Source organism: Lactuca sativa, chromosome 1 (assembly GCF_002870075.4).
Source record: "Lactuca sativa cultivar Salinas chromosome 1, Lsat_Salinas_v11, whole genome shotgun sequence".
Lineage (NCBI taxonomy): Eukaryota > Viridiplantae > Streptophyta > Magnoliopsida > Asterales > Asteraceae > Lactuca > Lactuca sativa.
Genome location: NC_056623.2, coordinates 92521749 through 92542908, shown reverse-complemented (window position 1 = coordinate 92542908; position 21160 = coordinate 92521749). Strand labels below are relative to the sequence as shown.

General features: G+C 32.9%; 3 protein-coding genes across 3 annotated transcripts; 2 read left to right on the top strand and 1 right to left on the bottom strand.

Moving 5' to 3' along the window:
- The first annotated feature begins 3804 nt into the window (after positions 1 to 3804).
- LOC111915907 (uncharacterized) lies at positions 3805 to 7053 on the top strand. Its single transcript, XM_023911546.3, has 7 exons — positions 3805 to 3964; positions 5013 to 5211; positions 5322 to 5462; positions 5634 to 5742; positions 5848 to 5909; positions 6541 to 6644; positions 6751 to 7053. Exons 2-7 carry the CDS (start codon positions 5119 to 5121, stop codon positions 6857 to 6859), a joined length of 618 nt encoding a protein of 205 aa, XP_023767314.1. The 5' UTR covers positions 3805 to 3964; positions 5013 to 5118; the 3' UTR covers positions 6860 to 7053.
- A 2504-nt stretch (positions 7054 to 9557) lies between these two features.
- Positions 9558 to 14231, bottom strand: LOC111915906 (ubiquitin carboxyl-terminal hydrolase 2). Its single transcript, XM_023911545.2, has 3 exons — positions 14058 to 14231; positions 10696 to 13319; positions 9558 to 10005 (listed from the first exon to the last, which is right to left on the bottom strand). The coding sequence occupies exons 2-3, from the start codon at positions 13311 to 13313 to the stop codon at positions 9801 to 9803; spliced, it is 2823 nt and encodes a 940-aa protein (XP_023767313.1). The 5' UTR covers positions 13314 to 13319; positions 14058 to 14231; the 3' UTR covers positions 9558 to 9800.
- A 1524-nt stretch (positions 14232 to 15755) lies between these two features.
- On the top strand, positions 15756 to 20156 carry LOC111915933 (uncharacterized). The gene is made up of 6 exons (XM_023911572.2): positions 15756 to 15760; positions 18829 to 19006; positions 19054 to 19170; positions 19276 to 19327; positions 19403 to 19621; positions 20020 to 20156. Exons 1-6 carry the CDS (start codon positions 15756 to 15758, stop codon positions 20154 to 20156), a joined length of 708 nt encoding a protein of 235 aa, XP_023767340.2.
- The last annotated feature ends 1004 nt before the right edge of the window (positions 20157 to 21160 follow it).

The following is a 21160-nucleotide window of genomic DNA, read 5'->3' as shown; positions in this document are numbered from 1 at the left end:
AACAAGTTGAATATTGATTGAATTGATTAATTGTACAAGATTGAAATTTCGGGTTGTCACACATGCTTATCATGTAAAGTTGCAAACTTTACGTGCATGCAAGGCTCTAATGAATCATAATGCCAAATCCAAGCTTGAAATGGGGTTTTACACTTAAGGAGGGGTTCATACTTGCCAAAGTTGATAACTTTATAGACTTACAAATCAAAGAGAGATCAGATCTAAAGTTACAACTTCAGATCTGAGCTCATACCCAAGAAATATTAACGCGCAACCGAAAACCTTGAAAAAGTTTTCAAATTTATTTTCATAAATCGTCTTTATATGTGTAATCGTCCATGAATTCTTCTTCTCCAAGTTGTAACAATATAAAGGTAGTCTTTGAAAGCTTTCTTCAAAGGTCCTTCTCAATAGATTTAGATCATACATTTTAGCACTCCATGCTTGCCAATATGAAATATGTACACTAAGACGGTCATTTAAAGTCTTGTATCTTTTTCCCCCACAACATATTACATGTACTATCAGGTAATATGCCTTTCAAGAAGTGAGCTAGTACCTTTTTGTTGGCTTGTCGGTGATGGCGACGTAGTTGTGTGTTTGAGCAAGTGTATCTCTCTGATAGTTTAACTACTTAAAATGTATCATTAGTGTTATGTTTTGTTGCCCGTATCTGCCAGTCACAATTATCCATAAAGCAAACAACTTCAAACATGTCTTTTGTGGACTTTTTCACTTTATATTAGAAGTCTTCAGTAACACTTTTGAATCCTAAATTAAGCTTAAGTTCTTATTTGCTTTTGAAGAGTAGATATAACTTCACATAAGAAGTATAATTGTGGGTTGTGGTACCTTTACGTTTTTTTTGAGATAATTTGGGAAATGGTAAAGGTTCAGGCATACCCCAGTGGGTGGTTTGTGTTTCGGGGTTGTAAGGGCTCAGTTTTCTCCTCTTCACCTTCAGTATCTTCCCCATAAAATTTAGTGTTACTTTGAAAATGTTCAACTAGCTCTCCATGTGGAATTATATTACCATCATCAACCAACATCATTAGTTTTTCCTCTTATTTGTAGATTCATCAACATCAACTGTAAGAGAAGCATCAACAACAATCTTTCCTTTATACATATAATCACCACCATCTATAGTGCCATTGTAAGTAGAAACATGTTTGGTTGTCATAGGTTATAAATTACAACTTTGCTTACTTCCAGCACCAGAATACCTATTTCCACCAGAACGCTTTTCCCCGACAAATCAAAAATACCACTTTCCATAACATTATTAACAAAAAAAAATTGTATTGTGTTGTGACGCATACTACTAACAAAACTAAGAAAATATATTGTTAGTGTGTAATGTAACAACCCAAAATTTTGAAGGAAAATTTTCATTTTTAATTAATCAAAACATTTCCATAAACCATGAAATCCCAGAACAATTGTTTTCTAATCCACATCCATTACAACTTTATTTAAAAACATCAGGGTGTCCCATAAGATGTCGATGAGAGAGTGCACGTTGCGCCATCAAGCCTTGCCCTTGCCCTTGGCCTCAGATGTACCTGAAATAAATCCACAAACTGTAAGCTAATTCTTAGTGAGTTCCCCAGAGCATAGCGCACATACAATCCACATATCACATATAACATTAGCCAGAAAGCTAGATATACCACATAATCCATGCAAACAACATATATGGATGCCCTGGAAACCCTCCAGGGTCTTACTCCGGGTGCCTCGGGAACCCCCCCCCCCCCTGAGGTCTTAGCCCAAGGATGCCCTGGAAACCCTCCAGGGTCTTACTCCGGGTGCCTCGGGAACCCTCGAGTTCTTAGCCCATGTGTCTCGGGAACCCCCCGAGGTCTTTACTGAGGATGCCTCGGAAACCCTCCAAGTTCTTACACCTAGGTGCCTCGGGAACCCCCCGAGGTCTTTCATGCAAGTGTCATAAATGACTAGCATCAAATATGGTGAGGCCTTGGTGCCTTAGACCCATTGGTATGGTGAGGAGACTCGCCTCTCTCGAATGCTGAACTGACAAGATAGAATCAGATATGTCCCACGTGCTGCTCCAACTCAACTGCCTAAAACCATCATAAGACAAATTTGTCATAATCCCAAAATTACCCTCAAAATCTACCCTGGTCAACCTTGGTCAAAGTCGAAGTCAACAGTCCATGTTGACCTCAACTCGTCGAGTGCATCTAGCCACTCGTTGAGTTCCTACCGAGTCAAGAAGACCTGATCAAACCCTAGCCAACTTGCCGAGTTCGCTTGATATCCAAAAGGCGGGGAAACCCAACCCGACTCGTCGAGTTCCTAGGGCAACTCGTCAAGTTCCCTTTCTGTTTGCTTCTTGTGATGATACACCGAATACAGGGACTCAGAGCTTAGATCTGAAGCCCTAAGGTGTCTAGAAGGATAAAGTTTCCAACTTTACCTTCTGGAACCGTTCCAAATGCTCTAAGGCCCTTGCCAAAGGTTCGAAAGCTCCAAAGCTTTGCCATATAGTCCAAAACTCTAGGGATCTGAAATCCCTCCTTTCCAGAAGAGTTTATAGTCCTCAAAACATTCCAAAGACGGAGGCTTTATGGACATGCATGTCTCTAGGTCAAACGGTCAAAAAGAGGGAAATATGCCCTAAAAACCCTTGCATGGTGTCCTTGCTCAACCAAAGGCCAGATCTAGCCCACCTTGGGACCATTTTGCCCTGGAGATTCATAAAGTTGCAAACTTTATGAATCCCATGCATGCAATCAACAAGAAGGATAGGAAATGAAGAGTAAACTCAAGATCTTTCCATATTCTATGATAAAAATCGAGTCTTAAAGACTTACAACAGTCCACAAGATGGTCAAGCTCAAGAGTGAGGGCTTGGTTTGCTGGATCTTCTCACTATCTCCTTCTTTTTAAGCTTTAAAGTCACACTAGCTCACAAAATGAAAGAGAATGGGGATTAGGGTTAGCACAGACATTCTTAGGGTTTGGGAGGTTGATGTAAGGTCATCCTTAAGGCTCTTAAGGAGATTATATAGGGTGTAAACCCTAAATTTAGGGTTTTATCTTTACAACGCCTACTCGTCGAGTCGACCTTCCAACTTGTCGAGTAAGGTGTAGATCTCGCGTCCTTGAAATGCCCTCTACTCGACGAGTTGGACTCCCAACTTGCCGAGTCCACACACCACAATCCTAGATCTTAATTGAATTAAGTACTACCTGGAACAGATGTTACATGTAACCTGAACTTGGAAACAACCAACGTAATGAACTTAATGGAGTTGATATCATTGTTTATATCTACACAAAAACATGTGTAGTCTGGAGCAATATATTGCATAGATCCCTCGATATACTTCATTGCCCTCCACTAGAAACTGACACTTGAAAAAATCGTGTATACATACTCATTTTGTAACGTATAAGGAAAGTATCAAACACACAAATGTATTGCATATATGGAACAAAAACACACAAATACCCTGATTTTACCTCTTCAGAACAGCACTCCGGAATGTACGAGCATTCCGAACAATAGTCTGAAATACACTTTTTCAGTCCGGAAAGTACGGGATGTTAGATTCTGGACGCAATTCCTACCAACCACCACCAACTCCGGAACGAAAATAAATACTCTAGAATATCGTATTTCGGAAGATGGTCATATCTTAAATAAATAAATAATAATAATAATAGTAATAATAAGGTGGTTATTTTTGTTAACCAACTCATTTATAAGAATTAGATTTCTCAATTTGGCTGGTTTTTTGTTTAATTCAAGTTATTATTATTGTTATTATTTTTGGGAAAAAAAAAATAGTAGATTGGTAAATGCAACTGTGTGGGAAATTGGGCGAAAATCGAAATCCACACTTGACAATTAACATCCACCGACGACGACGACGAGTGCCAGAGCTGCAATTCTTCTCGTCCTCCGGCTCACCTATTCGTTGCATTCTCCGAGGTAACTCTGAAATTTTCAACCGCGGTTCCGATTTGTTGTTTTAGAACCTAACCGTTCCAGTATTTTTTGCGATTTTCTCGATCATGTCGTTTGGTTTTTTGATTTTTCGCGTATTTAATGTGGATTGTTCGGTAAACTTGTTAATTTCGATGTTGATCGTGTTTTGTTTGACCGAATGGACAGTATGATATGTGATCTGACCGAACTGTATACTTACTTTTGTATCTCATTGGTTTAGAGTAAGAGATCGCGGCGAAGTGCCTTGAATTTTTGTGAATATTCAGTTGGATCATATGATAAATAGAATTTTAGATCTATGAGATTTATTACCAGATAAAATCTTGGTTGGATGATTCTCACAGCGTTCCATGTTTTAGTCAATTTCTCTTGCAATTAAAGCAAAATAGCTTGCTTCAAACAATTTGATGTGAAACCTAGTATATTCACATGCTAAATTCTATTCGGTTTTCTTATAATCTAACAGATATATCTCTCCTTTTGTTGCTTGATATGAAGTTCAATTTGATTTGAGTTATCCTTTTCTCATTATGGTTTAACATTGCTGTCAATTTTAAAGTTGGAAGTAGTTCTTAGACCTTAAAAGACAAATTTTACCTCTTTTGGGAATGAAAAGTTGCATTATTTTGATATTTTGGCACTACTAGTACTATGATTGAATCTGTATGCATCACAGCTTCCTGCTGCTTCTGCTTGATGTGGCTGTAGTTTTTTCTCACTGAAAAGATAATTCAGACCTCAGCTCTTCAGTCTTCACTAATAAATAGTAATGAGCTGTAACAAGCTCATGTCATGAAGTAATTTAACTCAATTTACATGGTATTCATAACTCATAAAATAATAGTAATACATAGTCCTATATATACATGGCTGATTCACCATGAAATGCTGAAACCATAACCAGAAGACTACATAGGTTGTTGGAGCTGAAATTAGTGTGTTCTATAATTTGTATTTGATTTCAATATTTTTTGTTGAGCATATCCATTTGCCATAGATCTTGATATCCAGATTCCCTTTTGTTTTCCAGATGCTGATATGCAGACTTTGAATTAGGAAAAAAAAAGTCCAATTTCTCCTTTTTTTTTTAAAGTGGAGAAGAGCTAAGCAAGAGAAATAAAAAGAAAGATAAAGAGATGTTTTCATTGTTTTATGGACTTTGGAAATATCTGGTCAGTAAGACAGAGTTTCATGTATTGATTCTTGGAATTGACAAGGCTGGAAAAACAGTAATCTTTTCTCTACTTCTTCATTATTGCATGCTTTTATGGAATTTGTGCATTTTGTTTGTAGTAAAAGAAGCCTATTTAGACATGAGCAATACTTTCTTTATGTGTAGACCTTACTGGAGAAATTGAAGACACAATATTCAAGCTTAGAAGGCCTTCCCCCTGATCGAATTGTTCCTACTGTTGGACTCAATATTGGTCGAATAGAAACTTCAAATACAAAACTTGTGTTTTGGGATCTTGGAGGTCAGGTATTTACAATCAATCCTTACTCATGATGTAATAATAGTAGGTGCCTTTTATCTTATACCTTCTAAATTTCCCAACTTTTCTTATGATCTTATCTTAAAAAGTAGCATAATAATGTTATTTTGTTCCCATGAATTTTCTATTTTGTCACTGATGCATGAGTATCTATACAGTCTGGTCTTCGTTCAATTTGGGAGAAATATTATGAGGAAGCACATGCTGTTATCTTTGTAGTTGATGCTTCTTGTCCATCACGTTTTGAAGATTCCAAATCTGCCCTTGGTAAATAATCTTTGTTTTATATTAGATGTTGCCCTTTTGTGGTAAATTTATGACATGAAGCTATTTAACATATGCTGATTGTGATTTGAAATTTGTTAATTTCAGAAAAGGTGCTTAGGCATGAGGATCTGCAAGGTGCTCCTCTTCTAATACTAGCCAACAAGCAGGTACCCCTCCAATACATTTACTATTTTGACCCTTATTTTAGAAACTGCTAACAAAGACATTGATATTAATAAAAGGGTTATTGTCACCATATAACAAGTAACTGTTGCCAAATTACATGTAAGTCCCTAATCATTTAATTGTACTCAATAGGTCCCTGAAGTATTTATTTTTTTGTAAATTGTAAGTGTAGAAACTTAATCAGTTTGAAGGGGTAAATAAGGTAACATTGTCTATGTGGCATCCTACCAGGTCAAATTGATTAGACAAAAAAAAAAAGTTAAATGGGCTATAGAGTACGTTTAAAAGATTAGGGACTTAAAGTGAAAATATTGGAAGTTTAAGGCGTGTTTGGTTTGCAAAATCCAATGGAATTAGAATTTGAGATTCCATTCCATGGAGAGAATTGAATTCTATAGGAGTCCTTCAAATTCCATGTTTGATGGAGTGTGGAAGGGATTCAATTCCATTTTCCCTTTTGTTTATAAACAGACAAAGCAACCTCTCATTATATGTTATAGAGTAAATTACATTTTTGGTCCCTGAGTATAGCTAATGTTTGCAATTTTTGGTCCTTGTTTGAGCTTTTATATTGAAAAGCGGATAGTTTATTATAAAACCGATTAATTGCAGGATCTTGCTGATGCTGTATCAGCAGAAGAACTTGCTCAGTATTTGGACCTTAAGAAATTAGATGAAAGAGCTTATACATTTGAAGCTGTTTCAGGGTACGATGGGTAAGTCTATATTTATCTTTTATATATAAAAATTTGTTGTTATTAATTATGAATTTATGGAATTAGAATAAACATATTTATTTTTATTTTAAAATTTATATTGTAGGACTGGAATAACGGAAACTGTGAACTGGCTAGTAGATGTTATGGAAAGAAGCAAGCGGACTGAAATGTTGAGAGTTCGTGCAGGTGTTGCAAATAGCAGTGGCGCTTAGAAGACAAATTATATACTTCATCTTCATCTCATCTCTCCTAGATGAGTTACCTTTTTAACTTCAAAATTCATGAGAATTATTTATTTTGTGTAAAAAAAAAAGTAATAACTAAACTATGTTAGTATAGTGATATTTTGGAAGAAAAAAAAAATAACTAGATGCTATTTTATTCTAAAAGTTAATAGGTTTGAATCTTTGAGCTCCAAGCAAATGACGTTTATCATGAATCAAATTTGCAATTGAAAACTCCATGTCATAAAACTATGTTATTTAAATGATAAAATAATGATGCAAATGGGGATTCGTCCTTTGAAATTTGAATAACCACCAGTTATCTCAACTCAGATAAAACCTTCTCCATCGTCCCTCCACTACAAAGAAGTACTATAATGTTACTGTTTCGTAAATTTATTATGGATTTAAATAAATTAAACATAAAGATGGAAAAACGATAGAAAAGTTGTCATTTGATTCCAATAAAACTTAGCATATATGACAAAGACCACTTGGCGGAATTAATGTATTTTGCGAAATATTTGTGATAAAAATTGCCTAGAAAGCTTGTAAATAGCATATTTGTATAATATCACAAACCTATCATTTATAACAACAAAGAACATTGTGGTAGCGACATGCATTTATGTTCACTTAACGACATGCATTTAGTTATGCATGGGGAAAAAGTTGGCATGAAGAATAATTAAAAAAAAAATATGATTTCATAAATGCACAATTTATTTTTTGTAAATTACAAATCATTTTGTATTCGCAAATTACATGATCATTTTGTAATGCATGTTAAGGTTTTTTAAACATCCAAATAGTTAATTGTCTGATTTTATAACTTCAATCAATGATTACAATGGGCAGCCGATGCCAAACAAGTGGCTAAAGTAGTAAAATAGTGCTACTATCCATACTTTTCAACACTAGTTGTATCTGGCTCCTTTCCCCAATTGGGGTTCCATGAAATCATTTTTTTACATCCATCAGGGAAGAAAAGAGAGTGGGAGGCCAAAGAAACTTAATTCTGTTCTCTCTTCAGTGAAGTTTCCTAGTAGGCAGAGCCTCCCACGTCATGTCACCACAACAATCCAAGAGGACACCACAACAACCCAAGAGGACAGTGCGGTGTTCATGCATTATAACCTACACCACATCAACCTTATGTTTGTTCTGTAATGACCATACTGGATGACCTTATTGCATCCTCTTGATTTGCTTTTTGTCTTTTTGTATTATTATTATTTAAGTATATTTAATTTTACTTATAACCTTTTTGCTCTTTTTTTTTTATCAAAAAATGGATTTTTTTTTTCCGTTTACACTCAAAATTAGTCAAAACTTTTCAAATTTGGTTTGCTGAAAGTAATTTTTCAAATATATAAAAAAAATGAAAAATAAGCTTTTAAATATAGATATGAAATATTTAATTATTTGGATGAATGAAGCTTGTCTACTCTCAATTCTTGACGACATGTCTTTTAAAATCAATAATACACCATGTTTACGGCGTAATTTATGAAACACATGAAATGAATCAATTATTTGAGTAGATAAGTCATAAGCCTCTCAATTGTTTGATTATAAAACAAATGTAATGGTCGTTTCTCTCAGTTATGAGGAAGATTATACGAGGAGTTATTAGCGTACCATGAAGAATATACCTTGATATATAGCCTATTTCAGCAACACAAGTCATTTTTTGAATTATTGTGAATCTGTTTTTGTAGGAACAAGACAACGACTTATTATGATGGACATTGGTTTTCTCATTCCAAACAAGTATTGTGTGATCGTTAATTTTCTAAGCAAACAAAGTTCATCGATCGTGCTTCCACTAAGGCTTGGTCCACAAGAGATCCTAACTTATGTAGCTATTGCTATTGTTTTTGTTTATGGTAATCATAATGTAAATGTTGATTTACAAGTAGCATATCCAATGCCTAATTATTTGATATTTATGAAGTAACCACATACTAAATGACTACATTCCACCAAACGCCCTGCAATGATTGTAATATTGCAAAAGTTATTGTATCTGATAGCTATTAATAAAAATAAATTCATATGTTTTAGTAAATTATTTATTTTAACCTTTGTATTAATGAATAATGTCTATCAAAAAAAAAAACAATAATAATCTAAATAATAACAAAACACAAAAAACAAGACAACAAAAAAATCTCATCCATCAAAGGGTACATCTAGCAATGTTGTGGTACATATAGAATCATCCTCTTATATTTAATGGAACATTATTGTTAGCTAGAAAATGAACAATTTTTCTAACCATTTGAATTTATTTCCCTGTTATAAGCGAACATAAATGCAAACAATCTGCTATTTTAGACAAAACTTGCTAAGTAGGAATTGTTTCCTTTTGCATATGCATTTTCACAATTTACCAAAAATCATGCAATTTTGCAAATGATAATCTGATTATTTGTTACATAAACTTTTTGTAAAAACCATGGCTTGAAATTGAATGTAATGAACTTTCAACAAGCCATTGATGCAATTCGGGCACAAATGAGGTGTAGAGTGCTTTCATTTTTGTTTGTGGGATCAATGTGATTAAAAATAACCATTAGACTCACATTTCTCGTTTTATAACACCATTTAGAAATTCATGAATCAAACAAGGTATTTGATCTCAAATTGTCTTTGTGAATTGATCCTATTTAACCAAACCTACTTCAAACAACATCATAGATTATAATAACAAAAAATATGGCTGTAAATGAGCCATTAATTCCTCGATATCAAATCAAAAGTTACAAGAAATTAATTTAAAACAGCAATGAAAAATATCGCTCTGTTGTATACTCATGAGACAAAATTTGACAACATCCCATGATTTCCCAAAAAGAATACCGAAAAATCAAAGGATTGAAGTTTTAAAAATAATTAAATAAACAAAATATCAAAAATTTTAAACTCACATTGCTTCATAGAACAAAATGTAGGCCTCACACCGAAGAACTTCCTCCAAAGAAGTCACACGGATATACGCATCGCTGGCATGATACCATACGCAATCACCTCCTTTCACATACGCCACATAATGGCCTCCCCTCATTGACCCTAAATGCTCCACCACTCCCATTAATTTGTATTTGTATGTCTCCTTGTCTTTACAACAACTGTAATCAATCAAAGGGACAATTTGGTCATTTTAACATTCAGTCTTGTCGTGTAATAGAGTTTTAGGCTACGTTTGGCGCGCTAGAGCTAGCTTATTGTTCGAACTTTTTTAAATTGTCATGTTTGGTAAGCCAAAAAATAGCTTATAAGTTAGCTTTTTAAAAAATTGTTTAGACTACATTTTCAGGAGCTTTTTTTAAATATTCTAAATATACCCCTAATTAGTTATAGAAAACTCATTATAGGAAATATCTTTTTATGTCGTTTTGAATCTTCCAGCTAGTTTTTACCAAGGCTGTGTTTGGAACGTCACAGCTAGCTGATAAGCTTAGCTTATTTTTCAAACTTTTTTAAGTTTTCATGTTTGACAAGCCAAAAATTAGCTTATAAGCTAACTTTTTGAAAAGCTACTTAGACTAGCTTTTTAGGAGCTTTTTTAAAAATTTCCAAATATACCCCTTAATTAATTATAGAAACACATTCTTTTAAATGTCCTTTTATGTCATTTTATATCTTTCAGCTAGTTTTACCAAACACCGTTTTTTATCAACTAACTTTTCAGCTATCAGCTAGCTTTTCAGCTAGTAGCCAAACATAACCCAAATGTCATTTTTTATCAGTTAGCACTTAGCAGCTAATTTTTCAGCTAATACGCCAAACATAGCCTAAGTATAAGAAAAGAAACATACCTAGGGTCCATGTAGGGTTTAAGATCGATTGTATCTCTAAAGCTGACATGGCCGTTTAATTTACTTAAACGCCCCCGAGCATCTTGGCAGAATCTTTTCAGATGAACAGTCAAAACCGGTGGGGCCCGACTGATCAAAATCCTCTTAGACGCATCTCTCGCCACCTTGGCACTCTTGGAATCCACGTCATCATCTTCACTGCTATCTGACTCATGTTTCTTACATTCACCATTGGATTTGTTTACACTGCAAGATTCAGTATCCTGACTCCCGAACCCATTGGGAAGCAAGTGGTCAACGCCTGAATCACATGAAATTCCATTTTTACCCCTGGTTTTGTTCTTTAGTATCGTCCTTTGGTGTTTTGAACATTGTTCACACTGCCACGCGTGTTCGGTTTTTGTTAGAAGCTCAGGGGTAGTGAAGTAAGCCAAACATTTCTCCACTGAAACTGGAGAATTGTTGTCATCAATATCATCAGGATCAGATTCACTGTTGCTTGTAGTCATTAAACCTTTTTTTTCATCTCCATTTGACAAGGGTTTTATATCAAGCTCGGGTTCATCAAACAGACCTCCAAATCCAAACCCATCAACTTCCAAGGGTTCTTTTGTAATTTCATTGCCACCACTTGTTGAAACTTCGTTGTTATTTCCAGAATCTTGAATCACTGATGGGTCTTTGTTATGTGATTCCGTTGTTGAGGTAACTTCAGAGTCTTGGATTTTTATTTGGGCTTCATCTTTCCAAGAAACTACGCTGCTGTTTCCGGAATCTTGGATTCCTGAAGCGTCCGGATTCTGTAATTCCATAGTTGAAGTAACTTCAGATCCTTCAACTTTTAACTGGGGTTTGTCTTTCCAAGAAACATTGTTGTTATTTCTGGAATCTTGGATTCCTGATGTGTCCGCAATATATGATTCCGTAGTTTTAGATTCTTGAACTTTTACATGGGGTTCATCTTTCCCAGAAACTCCATTGTTATCTCCGGAATCTTGAATTCCTGAAAGGTCTTCATTACGAGATTCCGTAGTTGAGACAACTTCAGATTCTTGAACTTTTAAGTAGCCTTCATCTTTCCAACAAACTCCATTGTTATCTCCGGAATCTTGAATTCCTGACGGGTCTTCATTACGTGATTCCATAGCTGAGGTAACTTCAGATTCTTGAACTTTTACATGGGATTCGTCTCTCCAAGAAACTTCATTGCTATTCCCGGAATCATGAAGTCTTGACATGTCTTCAATACATGATTCCGAAGTTGGTTCAAGGTAATCCAACCATGATGTTGTTTCCTCTAAAACAACAGACTCAACTTGCCCATTAACACATGGTTCAATAGACTTTGTGGGTCCCGAGTTTTCTTCAATGATTGAAATTTTCATAAAACTTTGGTCTACTTTGGAATCCTTTTCCTTTTTATTCTTTGACCGAAATTTTCCCGTTCTTTTTGGAGGAAGTTTTGTTTTCTTGGATTTAGAAACCAACTGAACCCTTTTAGATGGAGGAGATCTTTTAGTAGGTAAAGGTAATGAGAGATCTAAATATGGCTCATATACTATCGAATTATGCCCACATTCCAAACAACTAACAGTGCTAGAAATTTGTCCTCCAAAAATGGTATCCACAAAAGTAGGAACATGTTCTTGAGTAGCATTACCATTTTGAGAACGTTTTCTTATACCAGATTCCTCATTACACATTCCATCAAGCAAGCATCGAAGCAATTCATGACTATCATGTTGTTGAAATCCTCTAAATTGTGGAGCCTTGACACAAACACACCCAAAAAAGGCTCGTGGATTAATGACATTCTTGCCCCCTGTTGATTGACTAGTTTCAACAAAAAGTTTCTTTAAAGACACCATAAGAGGCCCTAAAGTTCCCTCAAGTCTCAAGAGATGATCCCGCAATTTATCCATTGCTAAAAGATTTTGCAAAACTGAATTGAAGAAACAAGTGTTTCCTAAATTCACTAAGCCCCTTACTATGTATCCACCATTTTCAAGGGTATTTACGGAAATTAACTCGGCTGTATCACTATCATCAACATCTTTACGCGTTTCTATCGATTGGGTCTTTAATGCTTTAACAAATTCGGATAATGTGTCTTTTTGTTCTCCATTTTGAACTGGAATAAGTGTATTGCAAATGAAACACCATCTTAAATTAGGGTTTGCAAATTTTATAACTAATGGATGGTGATTTTGTTTTGAATGGCGTGCTGCATGGGTTTGAGGGGTTGTTGGGAACCCAACACCACCACATGAAAAATGACCACATTCCAAGCATACCCATATGGAATTGGAATTGGAATCGGATTTTGAACCATTTCCTTTATTCTTTTTTCCCTTTTTTGTCCTTCTATCGTTCACACTTTCTCTACAATCATCACATTTGTGAGACTCAAGTGATGCTATTTTTAAGGAAAAGTTTTCAAAATTGATGCCCTTTTCATGATGAGGACATGTTTTAGTCTCTTTAATAACAGAAACTCCATTGATGACTGTATCAACGGATGGAATGATGTCTTGTGAAACTGTTTTGGGAGAAAAAGATGGAATCCGTTTGTCCTTTTGAGCACTGCGGGCTGCCTTCTTGTTGACCTTTTTCCCCATTAAAATCTGAAAATGTTTCAGTTGAATAAAAAGGTCAACAATTCTGAATAGCTAAAGATAGCATCGAAAGTACATTGTTAGAGATAAATGGTATTTGCCAACCAATATGATAGAAAGAAGTTTAGAATCATAATGTAATCTGTAAATTCAAAGATTGGAATCGACTGGATGATAGTTTTTTTCCCAAAATCTCTGTATTATGTTATCTTCATACTATTCATATGTGGATGTCCATTTTCTTATAAGTACAAAATCCAAAATGATATAAGCAATGTTGATTATATGCAATTCTGGAATCCATAAAGATAAGTATTATATAATGAAATAAGATAGGCACTTTACATAAAAAGCCTATTTTTCTCCTGAAGAATTAAGATCTGTTCTTAGCATATCTTCAATGTCATCTAATAGGAACAAGTAAATGTTGTAGCTACAGGATATCTTACACAAAAATTATATTAAAATTGAATTAGTACATCATCCATAATCGAAATTCACAACTCCAGTTTGATTATAAATAGTCTCAAAAGCACGATAGATTAATGGCTTAGGGTTTCAAATCAATTAATATGTTCAGATGTAAGTTTCTGATTTGAAACATCCATTAAGAAAACCGATGAAATCGAAACGAACGATAAATACTCCAAAAAAATTCAAATCGTGAACTTCAGAGTAACCAAAAACATGTTATACCAATTGGAAATTAGATGTCCAAAAAGAATAAACAAAAGAAGAGGAACTTACTTGGAAGCCGCTAGAGAAGGAGGCTGAATTTAACGGATCGGCGGCGGGCAACGCCGAGGAGCAGACGCCAGAGCTGTGACTACGGTCTTCAGTCTTCAGTAAAGGGGTGTGGTTCAACAGTTCAAGGGCTTGTGGGGCGAGGGTTTGCCAGTCGTCTCTTTAGTTTTCCCAATTCTGCATTTCTACCAAGTTTTAAAATTAGTAATCCAATTTAATTTTTTATTTAAATAAATATTATTTATGATTATTTTTATTTTATTTATAACTAGAAATTGTTCCATCACCTTTATGTTTTGGGAGGGACATAATCTATAAATTTGCTATGAGGTCGGGACTATTTTTAAATTTTTTTTGAATATATGGAATAAAAAATATACTATTTATTTAAACATATGAACCATTTCTCGAGGACGTAATCTGTAAATTTATTATTAGGTCGGCACTATTTTTAAATTTTTTTAAACATATGGAATAAAAAATATACTATTTAAACATGTGAACCATTTCTTGAAAAAAAATATATACATAGACTTTTTTTTGTAAATTACAAGAGAGATTTTGTAAATTATTTTCTACATAGAAAAAGTTGTCAACATACAAAAGTAGTATGATAAAAGTCTAAAACTCAAACATATAAAAATACATACCGGTCTTTTTTGTAAATTATATGGATAACTTTTACAATTTATTTTTTATATATGACCAAATCTATCATTATATAAGTTTATAGCGGTCAAAATCTAAAATCTAAAAATATATTATTCATACACTCCTAGTTTTTTATTATATATTCTTCGTATTTTTGGTGCATGTAGCTTTTAGTCAAGAAAATAATAGATTAATTATAGTTTGATCTTTAGACCGTCTTTAACCCATTTTCATTTTTTCTTTCAAATATGAAGTAAAAATAAGATAAATAGTGTTTCATCTCTAATCGTATACCATTTTTTATCCCTTTTTACCCTCAAAAAGTATATTTTATTTTTCTAACTTATATAAATTGTCAAACACACCTTTTCTATTAATTTGGTTTTAACAAATATATAATCTATATTTTTTCATTAAAATAATATTAAATAAATAAGATTATATTTATAACACTTAATTATAAGTTTTTGTAAAATACGTTATCGTGTTTTAAAATTTCAATATATATTTAAATTTTAATATGAATTTGATAAACAAAAACAAATGTTATATTTATAATGGAGAATGGGATTGGGTTCGAGATGCTCTTATTCCCCCATTTTGGGGGAAATGAACAGTATAACATTATATTTGGTGTTATACTATTTATTTCCCCCAAAATGAGGATGAATTTTGAGTTGTCGATTTTAATCCTTCTTTTTATAAATCTATACATTTCTGGTTTTTTTATCTACTAATTATAATTTAAATGTATTATTTAATACTTATATATTGTGTTATATATTAAATTATATTAATTAATTATAAATATAAAGTTGTTTTTGTTTATCAAATTCATATTAAAATTTAAATACATATTGAAATTTAAAACACGATAACATATTTTACAAAAGTCTATAATTAAGTGTTATAAATATAATTTTATTTCTTCAATATTATTGTAATGAAAAAAATATAGATTATATATTTTTTTAAAACCAAATTAATAGAAAGGTGTGTTTGACCATTTATATAGGTTAGAAAAATGGAATATACCTTTTGGGGGTAAAAATGAGGTAAAAATTGAGTAGGGTTAGAGATAAAATATTATTTATCCCATTTTTTACTTCGTTTTTTAGGGAAAAAATGGAAGTGAGTTGGAGATGGTCTAAATGGGGTAGGGTTGGAGAAAAATAGGAGGAATAAATGAGAGAAATAATGAAAAAATAAAATGAATTGGAGATGCTCTTATGATTTTTTAAATTTAGAAAATAAAGTTTTAAAATTCTTTTAAAAGTACATTAATCGTAGTTAATTCTAACAAAAATTTAGATATAGCCCGTGTGTTTTTTTAATAAAAAATAACATTTTGAGGATATCTTAGATTTGCCCATGTGGTTTCTAACTATTGTATTGTTGGTCTTTTTGGCTAACTATATTAAATTACATCATTAAAACACATTAATGACCATTTTACCTTTTTTTTCTATTTTTCTATTTTATTATTTCTAAAGGATCATTTAACAACCCTTTAAATATAATCTAACATTATCCCTCTGCATCTCTTCTCTTTCTATGTGTGCCTCTCTTTCCGATCACCTTTCACTTCAGTGGATGACTCATATGGATCGCTTCTTATTGGAAAACCTTTGGCTCTAATAGATGGCTCCCGGTGGCTGAGCTAGAATCCATACATATGGTTTACCCACGAGTATGATATACTCTCTGTATGATCAATGGAGGGTTTACCCACTGGTACAATACACACTTTGTAAGGATCTTGGATTGTGTATTCTGCAACACCATCCCAAGGCCCTTATGCCCTCGTCTCCGGCAACTAGCTTGTATATATGTTTTGATTCTCACTACAAGTTCTGATTCAGGTTTTTTTATGTTGATGATAAATTTACGGTATTACATTATTTTTTATGCTAAGTGTTTATTTTCAATCAAAAATCTCATTATTTCTTGTATATATGGTCCTTAATCCTTTTGTCTAACACATCAATTAAGAAGTCCAAGATGTATGTGTGATTTCGGACAAAATCAATCCATTATCGAATTGCTTCATTGCCAGTTAAGAGGTAGCACCAAAGAAGAAGAAGTTCAAGGCGTGTGGCCGACAATAATAAAAGAAAAAATAATAAAGTAATAAAATAATAAAATAAATAAAGAGGGATAAAGTAGTTAGTCAAAAGGGCCAACGATGCAAGATTTTGAAACCATAAGAACACGGTTTTACTAAAGTTATCCTCGACATGCAATTTTTTTAAAACCATTAAGATCGATTTTGAAATTATGTCTTAATTCTAAAAGAAAATTGATTATTTATAGTTTTGGTCCCTCTAATTTTTATTTAGGAAATTACACATTTGGCTCCTTATAGTTTCAAATTCTAAAAGTATATTAGGGAAATTACATTTTTTAAAATTTTAAGGTAGGTAAAAATTAAGAGCATTCAATTGCATACATTTCTTGCGGACTAGACTATAAGGAATCTTAGATTATAGTTCAATAATTTTATCACAAAGTTTGCAATTGTGTGTTTTCTACTACATCTTACACATAGGCGGATCCATTATGGATCCCGGGATATCCCGGGATACCCCTCAAAAAAAAATTAGTAGTGTTAATTTTTTCGGAAACATTCGTTTTATGGTGCGGTTTTATATCGGCGAAAAAATTGTGCTACCCTAAAAAATTCAGGTTATTTCTAAATGGACCAAAATACAAACTAGCCCAAATGGTCCAAAAATTTTAAGCTCACACCAATTAATTTATTGAAACGAAGAGTTATTAAGCCCAATAGTCTAACGGAAAAAAGGACATACTCTTGTAATCGGTATTATGAATTAGATCGTCACTTCGTGTACTCGTTAGTCGACTTCTCAATTGTCAACTTCAAATCATCTTCTGCCCTTGTTGCGATCGTCGACATCGGACATCAAACATTCTCAATTGCAAAATTCCGACCACCTCCTCGGCTCTTCCATCACAATGAAACAAGTTAGTATAACCAAAATACTCATCCCTATTATGTATTTAGGTTAACTCATTTTCTAATTTTTTGTCATTATGTTTGAAAAATTAGAAATTGACAATTAACTTTGTTAAATTACGGACTTAGGGTTAATACTTAATGATTATTTGTTGTTGAAACTTGAAATCAAGTTATAGTTGATATATTTTTATTGTAGATTGCTATTTGTTCATTTGTTGTTGAAACTTGGAATCAAGATTATAGTTGATATATCTTGATAATTGATAACTTGACTGTAGGTTGTCATTTGTTGACTATTGCTGAAACTTGAAATCAAGTTTATAGTTCACATATTTTGATTGTAGGTTGCTATTAAAAGTTTTTTCAAAAGACATTTAAATGTTGGAGACAACAATGATTAAGGAACTTCCAAAAAAAATAGGGCTAATGAAAGTAACCAAGTTCCACAAACTAATCAACCAATGCCAAAACCACAAGAAACACAATCTAATGAACCTACTCAAGTTCCACAAACTAATCAACCAATGCCAAAACCAAAAGTGACACAATCTTTTAATTTGAATGATCTTCCTTTAGACCTGGGGGATAGGCCAAAGATTACATCTTATAATCTTAATCAAAGGAATGAAATAAGGAGGGCATATTTGATTAAAGGGTCTTGTCAACCAAATGGGCATAGTTTTTAATATACATTATTTAGTAATAAGCCAAGATGTTTTGTTGTGCAATGGTTTACTGATTTTCCATGGTTAGAGTATAGCATAAAAAACAAGAAGGCATATTGTTTTTGTTGCTAATTGTTTGGAGATATAGTAGGGGAACAAGGTGGAAGAGATGCATTTATAACTAAAGGCTTTGACAATTGGAGTAAAAAAGGCTCATTCCGGAAACATATGGGTAATATTCAAAGTTATTACCATAAGGCCCAAGAAAAGTGTGATTTGCTATTGAGAAAAACCAATCTATTGGTGAAGTCTTGCATAAGCAAACATAACTTGAGAAAAGTAATTATGAAATTCGATTACGTGCTACAATCCGTAGTTGTAGATTTTTATTGAAAAATGCATTACCATTTCGTGGACATGATGAGACGGAAAAGTCTAATAATAAATGACTTTTCATTGAAGTTTTAACCTTGATTAGAGAAGATAATGAGAAGATTTTTAAAGTTACTTCAGAAAATGCTCCAGAAAATGAAAAGTTGACTTCTCTCACGGTTCAAAAAGATATTGTCTATTGCTTTTCAAAAGAGATAATCAAGTCCATTTGTGATGAAATTAGTAAAGACGTGTTTGCTATTTTAGTTGATGATTCTAGTGATGTTTCCAAAAAGGAACAGATGTCTATAGTTTTGAGATATGTTGATAGACTGGGATTGTAAAGGAAAGATTTATTGGAGTTGTTCACGTGTTGGATACATCTTCTTTGACTCTTAAACCCATCATTGATACCGTATTTTCCAACAATAACTTGAGTATGGCTCAGGTGAGAAATCATAAAATATTTATTCCTTTAAATTTTAATATGATATTAGTTTTATTTTTATTTCTTATAGTTTTTTTATTATTATTTTTTTTTTCAAATACATAGGTGAGGGGAAAAGGTTATGATGGAGCAAGTAATATGAGTGGTGCATTCAACGGTTTAAAATCTTTGATTTTAAATGAAAACAGTTATGCTCATTATATACATTGTTTTGCACACTAACTTAAATTAGTGGTTGTGGCGGTTTCAAAGAAACATGATGATGTTGAAGAATTCTTTGAACAACTAGATTCGGTGGTTACTGTCGTTTGTGGGTCTTGTAAGAGAAAAGATATGATACGAGAGATGCAAAAAGAAACGGTGGTAGCTGAAATTGGTATTGGTGAAACTGAACCAGGAAGAGGCTTGAATCAAGAGATTTCTTTTGTTCAAGCTGGAGATACTAGATGGGGTTGACATTTTAGAACAATTGTAAGTTTGGCGAATTTGTTTATGGAGAAAGTGTTGTGGTACTTAAATATGTCAAAGAGGAGGGGTCTATTTTATCTAACCGTAATCATGCAAAGGGTATTTTGTCATATTTCAAGACACTTGATTTCGTGTTTCTTTTACACTTGATGTTGGAAATTCTATGCCTCATGGATACCTTGTCACAAATTTGGAAGAATGCATTGCTAGTTTTTAGAAAATATGAGTTTCCACAAATTTGGAAGAAGGTATGTGCTTTTTGTGAAAAGCATAGTATTGGAATTGTGGACGTATCAGAATATTATGTAACCCCACGCAAGCGTAGGACCAATAAGACTAATCAACATCATTTTGAAGTTGTGATTTTTAACATGATTTTAGATATGCAAATTCAAGATTTTGGGGACAAATTTAGTGAAGTTGGCATGAAGTTGATGGAGAACATGGCAGCTTTGAGTCCTTGTGACTTATTTTCTAGTTTTGATAAAGCAAAGTTGTTAAAGCTAAGCGAGATATAAAAAACGATTTTGACGATTCAGAAAAGGCACAACTTAATGGGCGACTTGATATATATTATCACTCTTTGGTCTATGATGAAATATTTTTCAACTTGAAGGGAATTACAGACCTCTCTCGTTTGTTGGTGGAAACCGGGAAGCACCTCTCTTTTCCTTTGGTTTACAGATTATTAAAACTAGCTTTGGTTTTGCCCGTCGCAACCGCAACCGTTGAACAATGTTTTTCTGCAATGAAGTTCTTAAAGACCGGTTTGTGTAATAGAATAGGTGACGATTTTATGAATGGTGCTTTGATTTGTAGTTTAGAAAAGGAAACGCTGGAGAATGTTAAGACTGTAAATGTAATTACTCGCTTTCGTAAAATGAAAGAACGAAGAGGTGAACTTTAAAACATAACTTTGTTAAGGAAGTTAAACTTTAACATAACCATTTTAAACATATATTTTTCAATATTTTAACAATATATTTTAATCTTCGCTGCGCAATGCACGAGAATTCGTATAATTATCAAAATAAAGAGGCACAGAAATTAACATGTCGAAGATGACGAAGAATTAAGCAGCAAATAAAAATTATATTTGGTTTTGTTGTTTTTATGTTTTCACATTTGCTTTCTTATTTTTTCATTTTGCATTCAAAATCAAATATAATACAAATACATATTTAATTTGTAAATAAATTACTACTGGAGTTTGTTTTCTATATCCGTTAAAAAAAATTGTTACGACCAAAAGATCAGTCCTAAAAAAATGAAGAATTTCATATATGCTCTTCTTAAACATCAAAATATCATATTTATCCAACTTAAAATTCTAAATATCATATTTATCCTTCATAAAATTTCCAAATATCATATTTACCATTCATAAAATTTCAAAATATCTTATGTCTTTTTTTAAACATCAAAATATCATATATGCGCTTCTTAAATATCAAAATATCGTATATGCCCTTATTAAACATCACAATGTCAATGGTAATATCTAAAATGTCCTCCATTTACA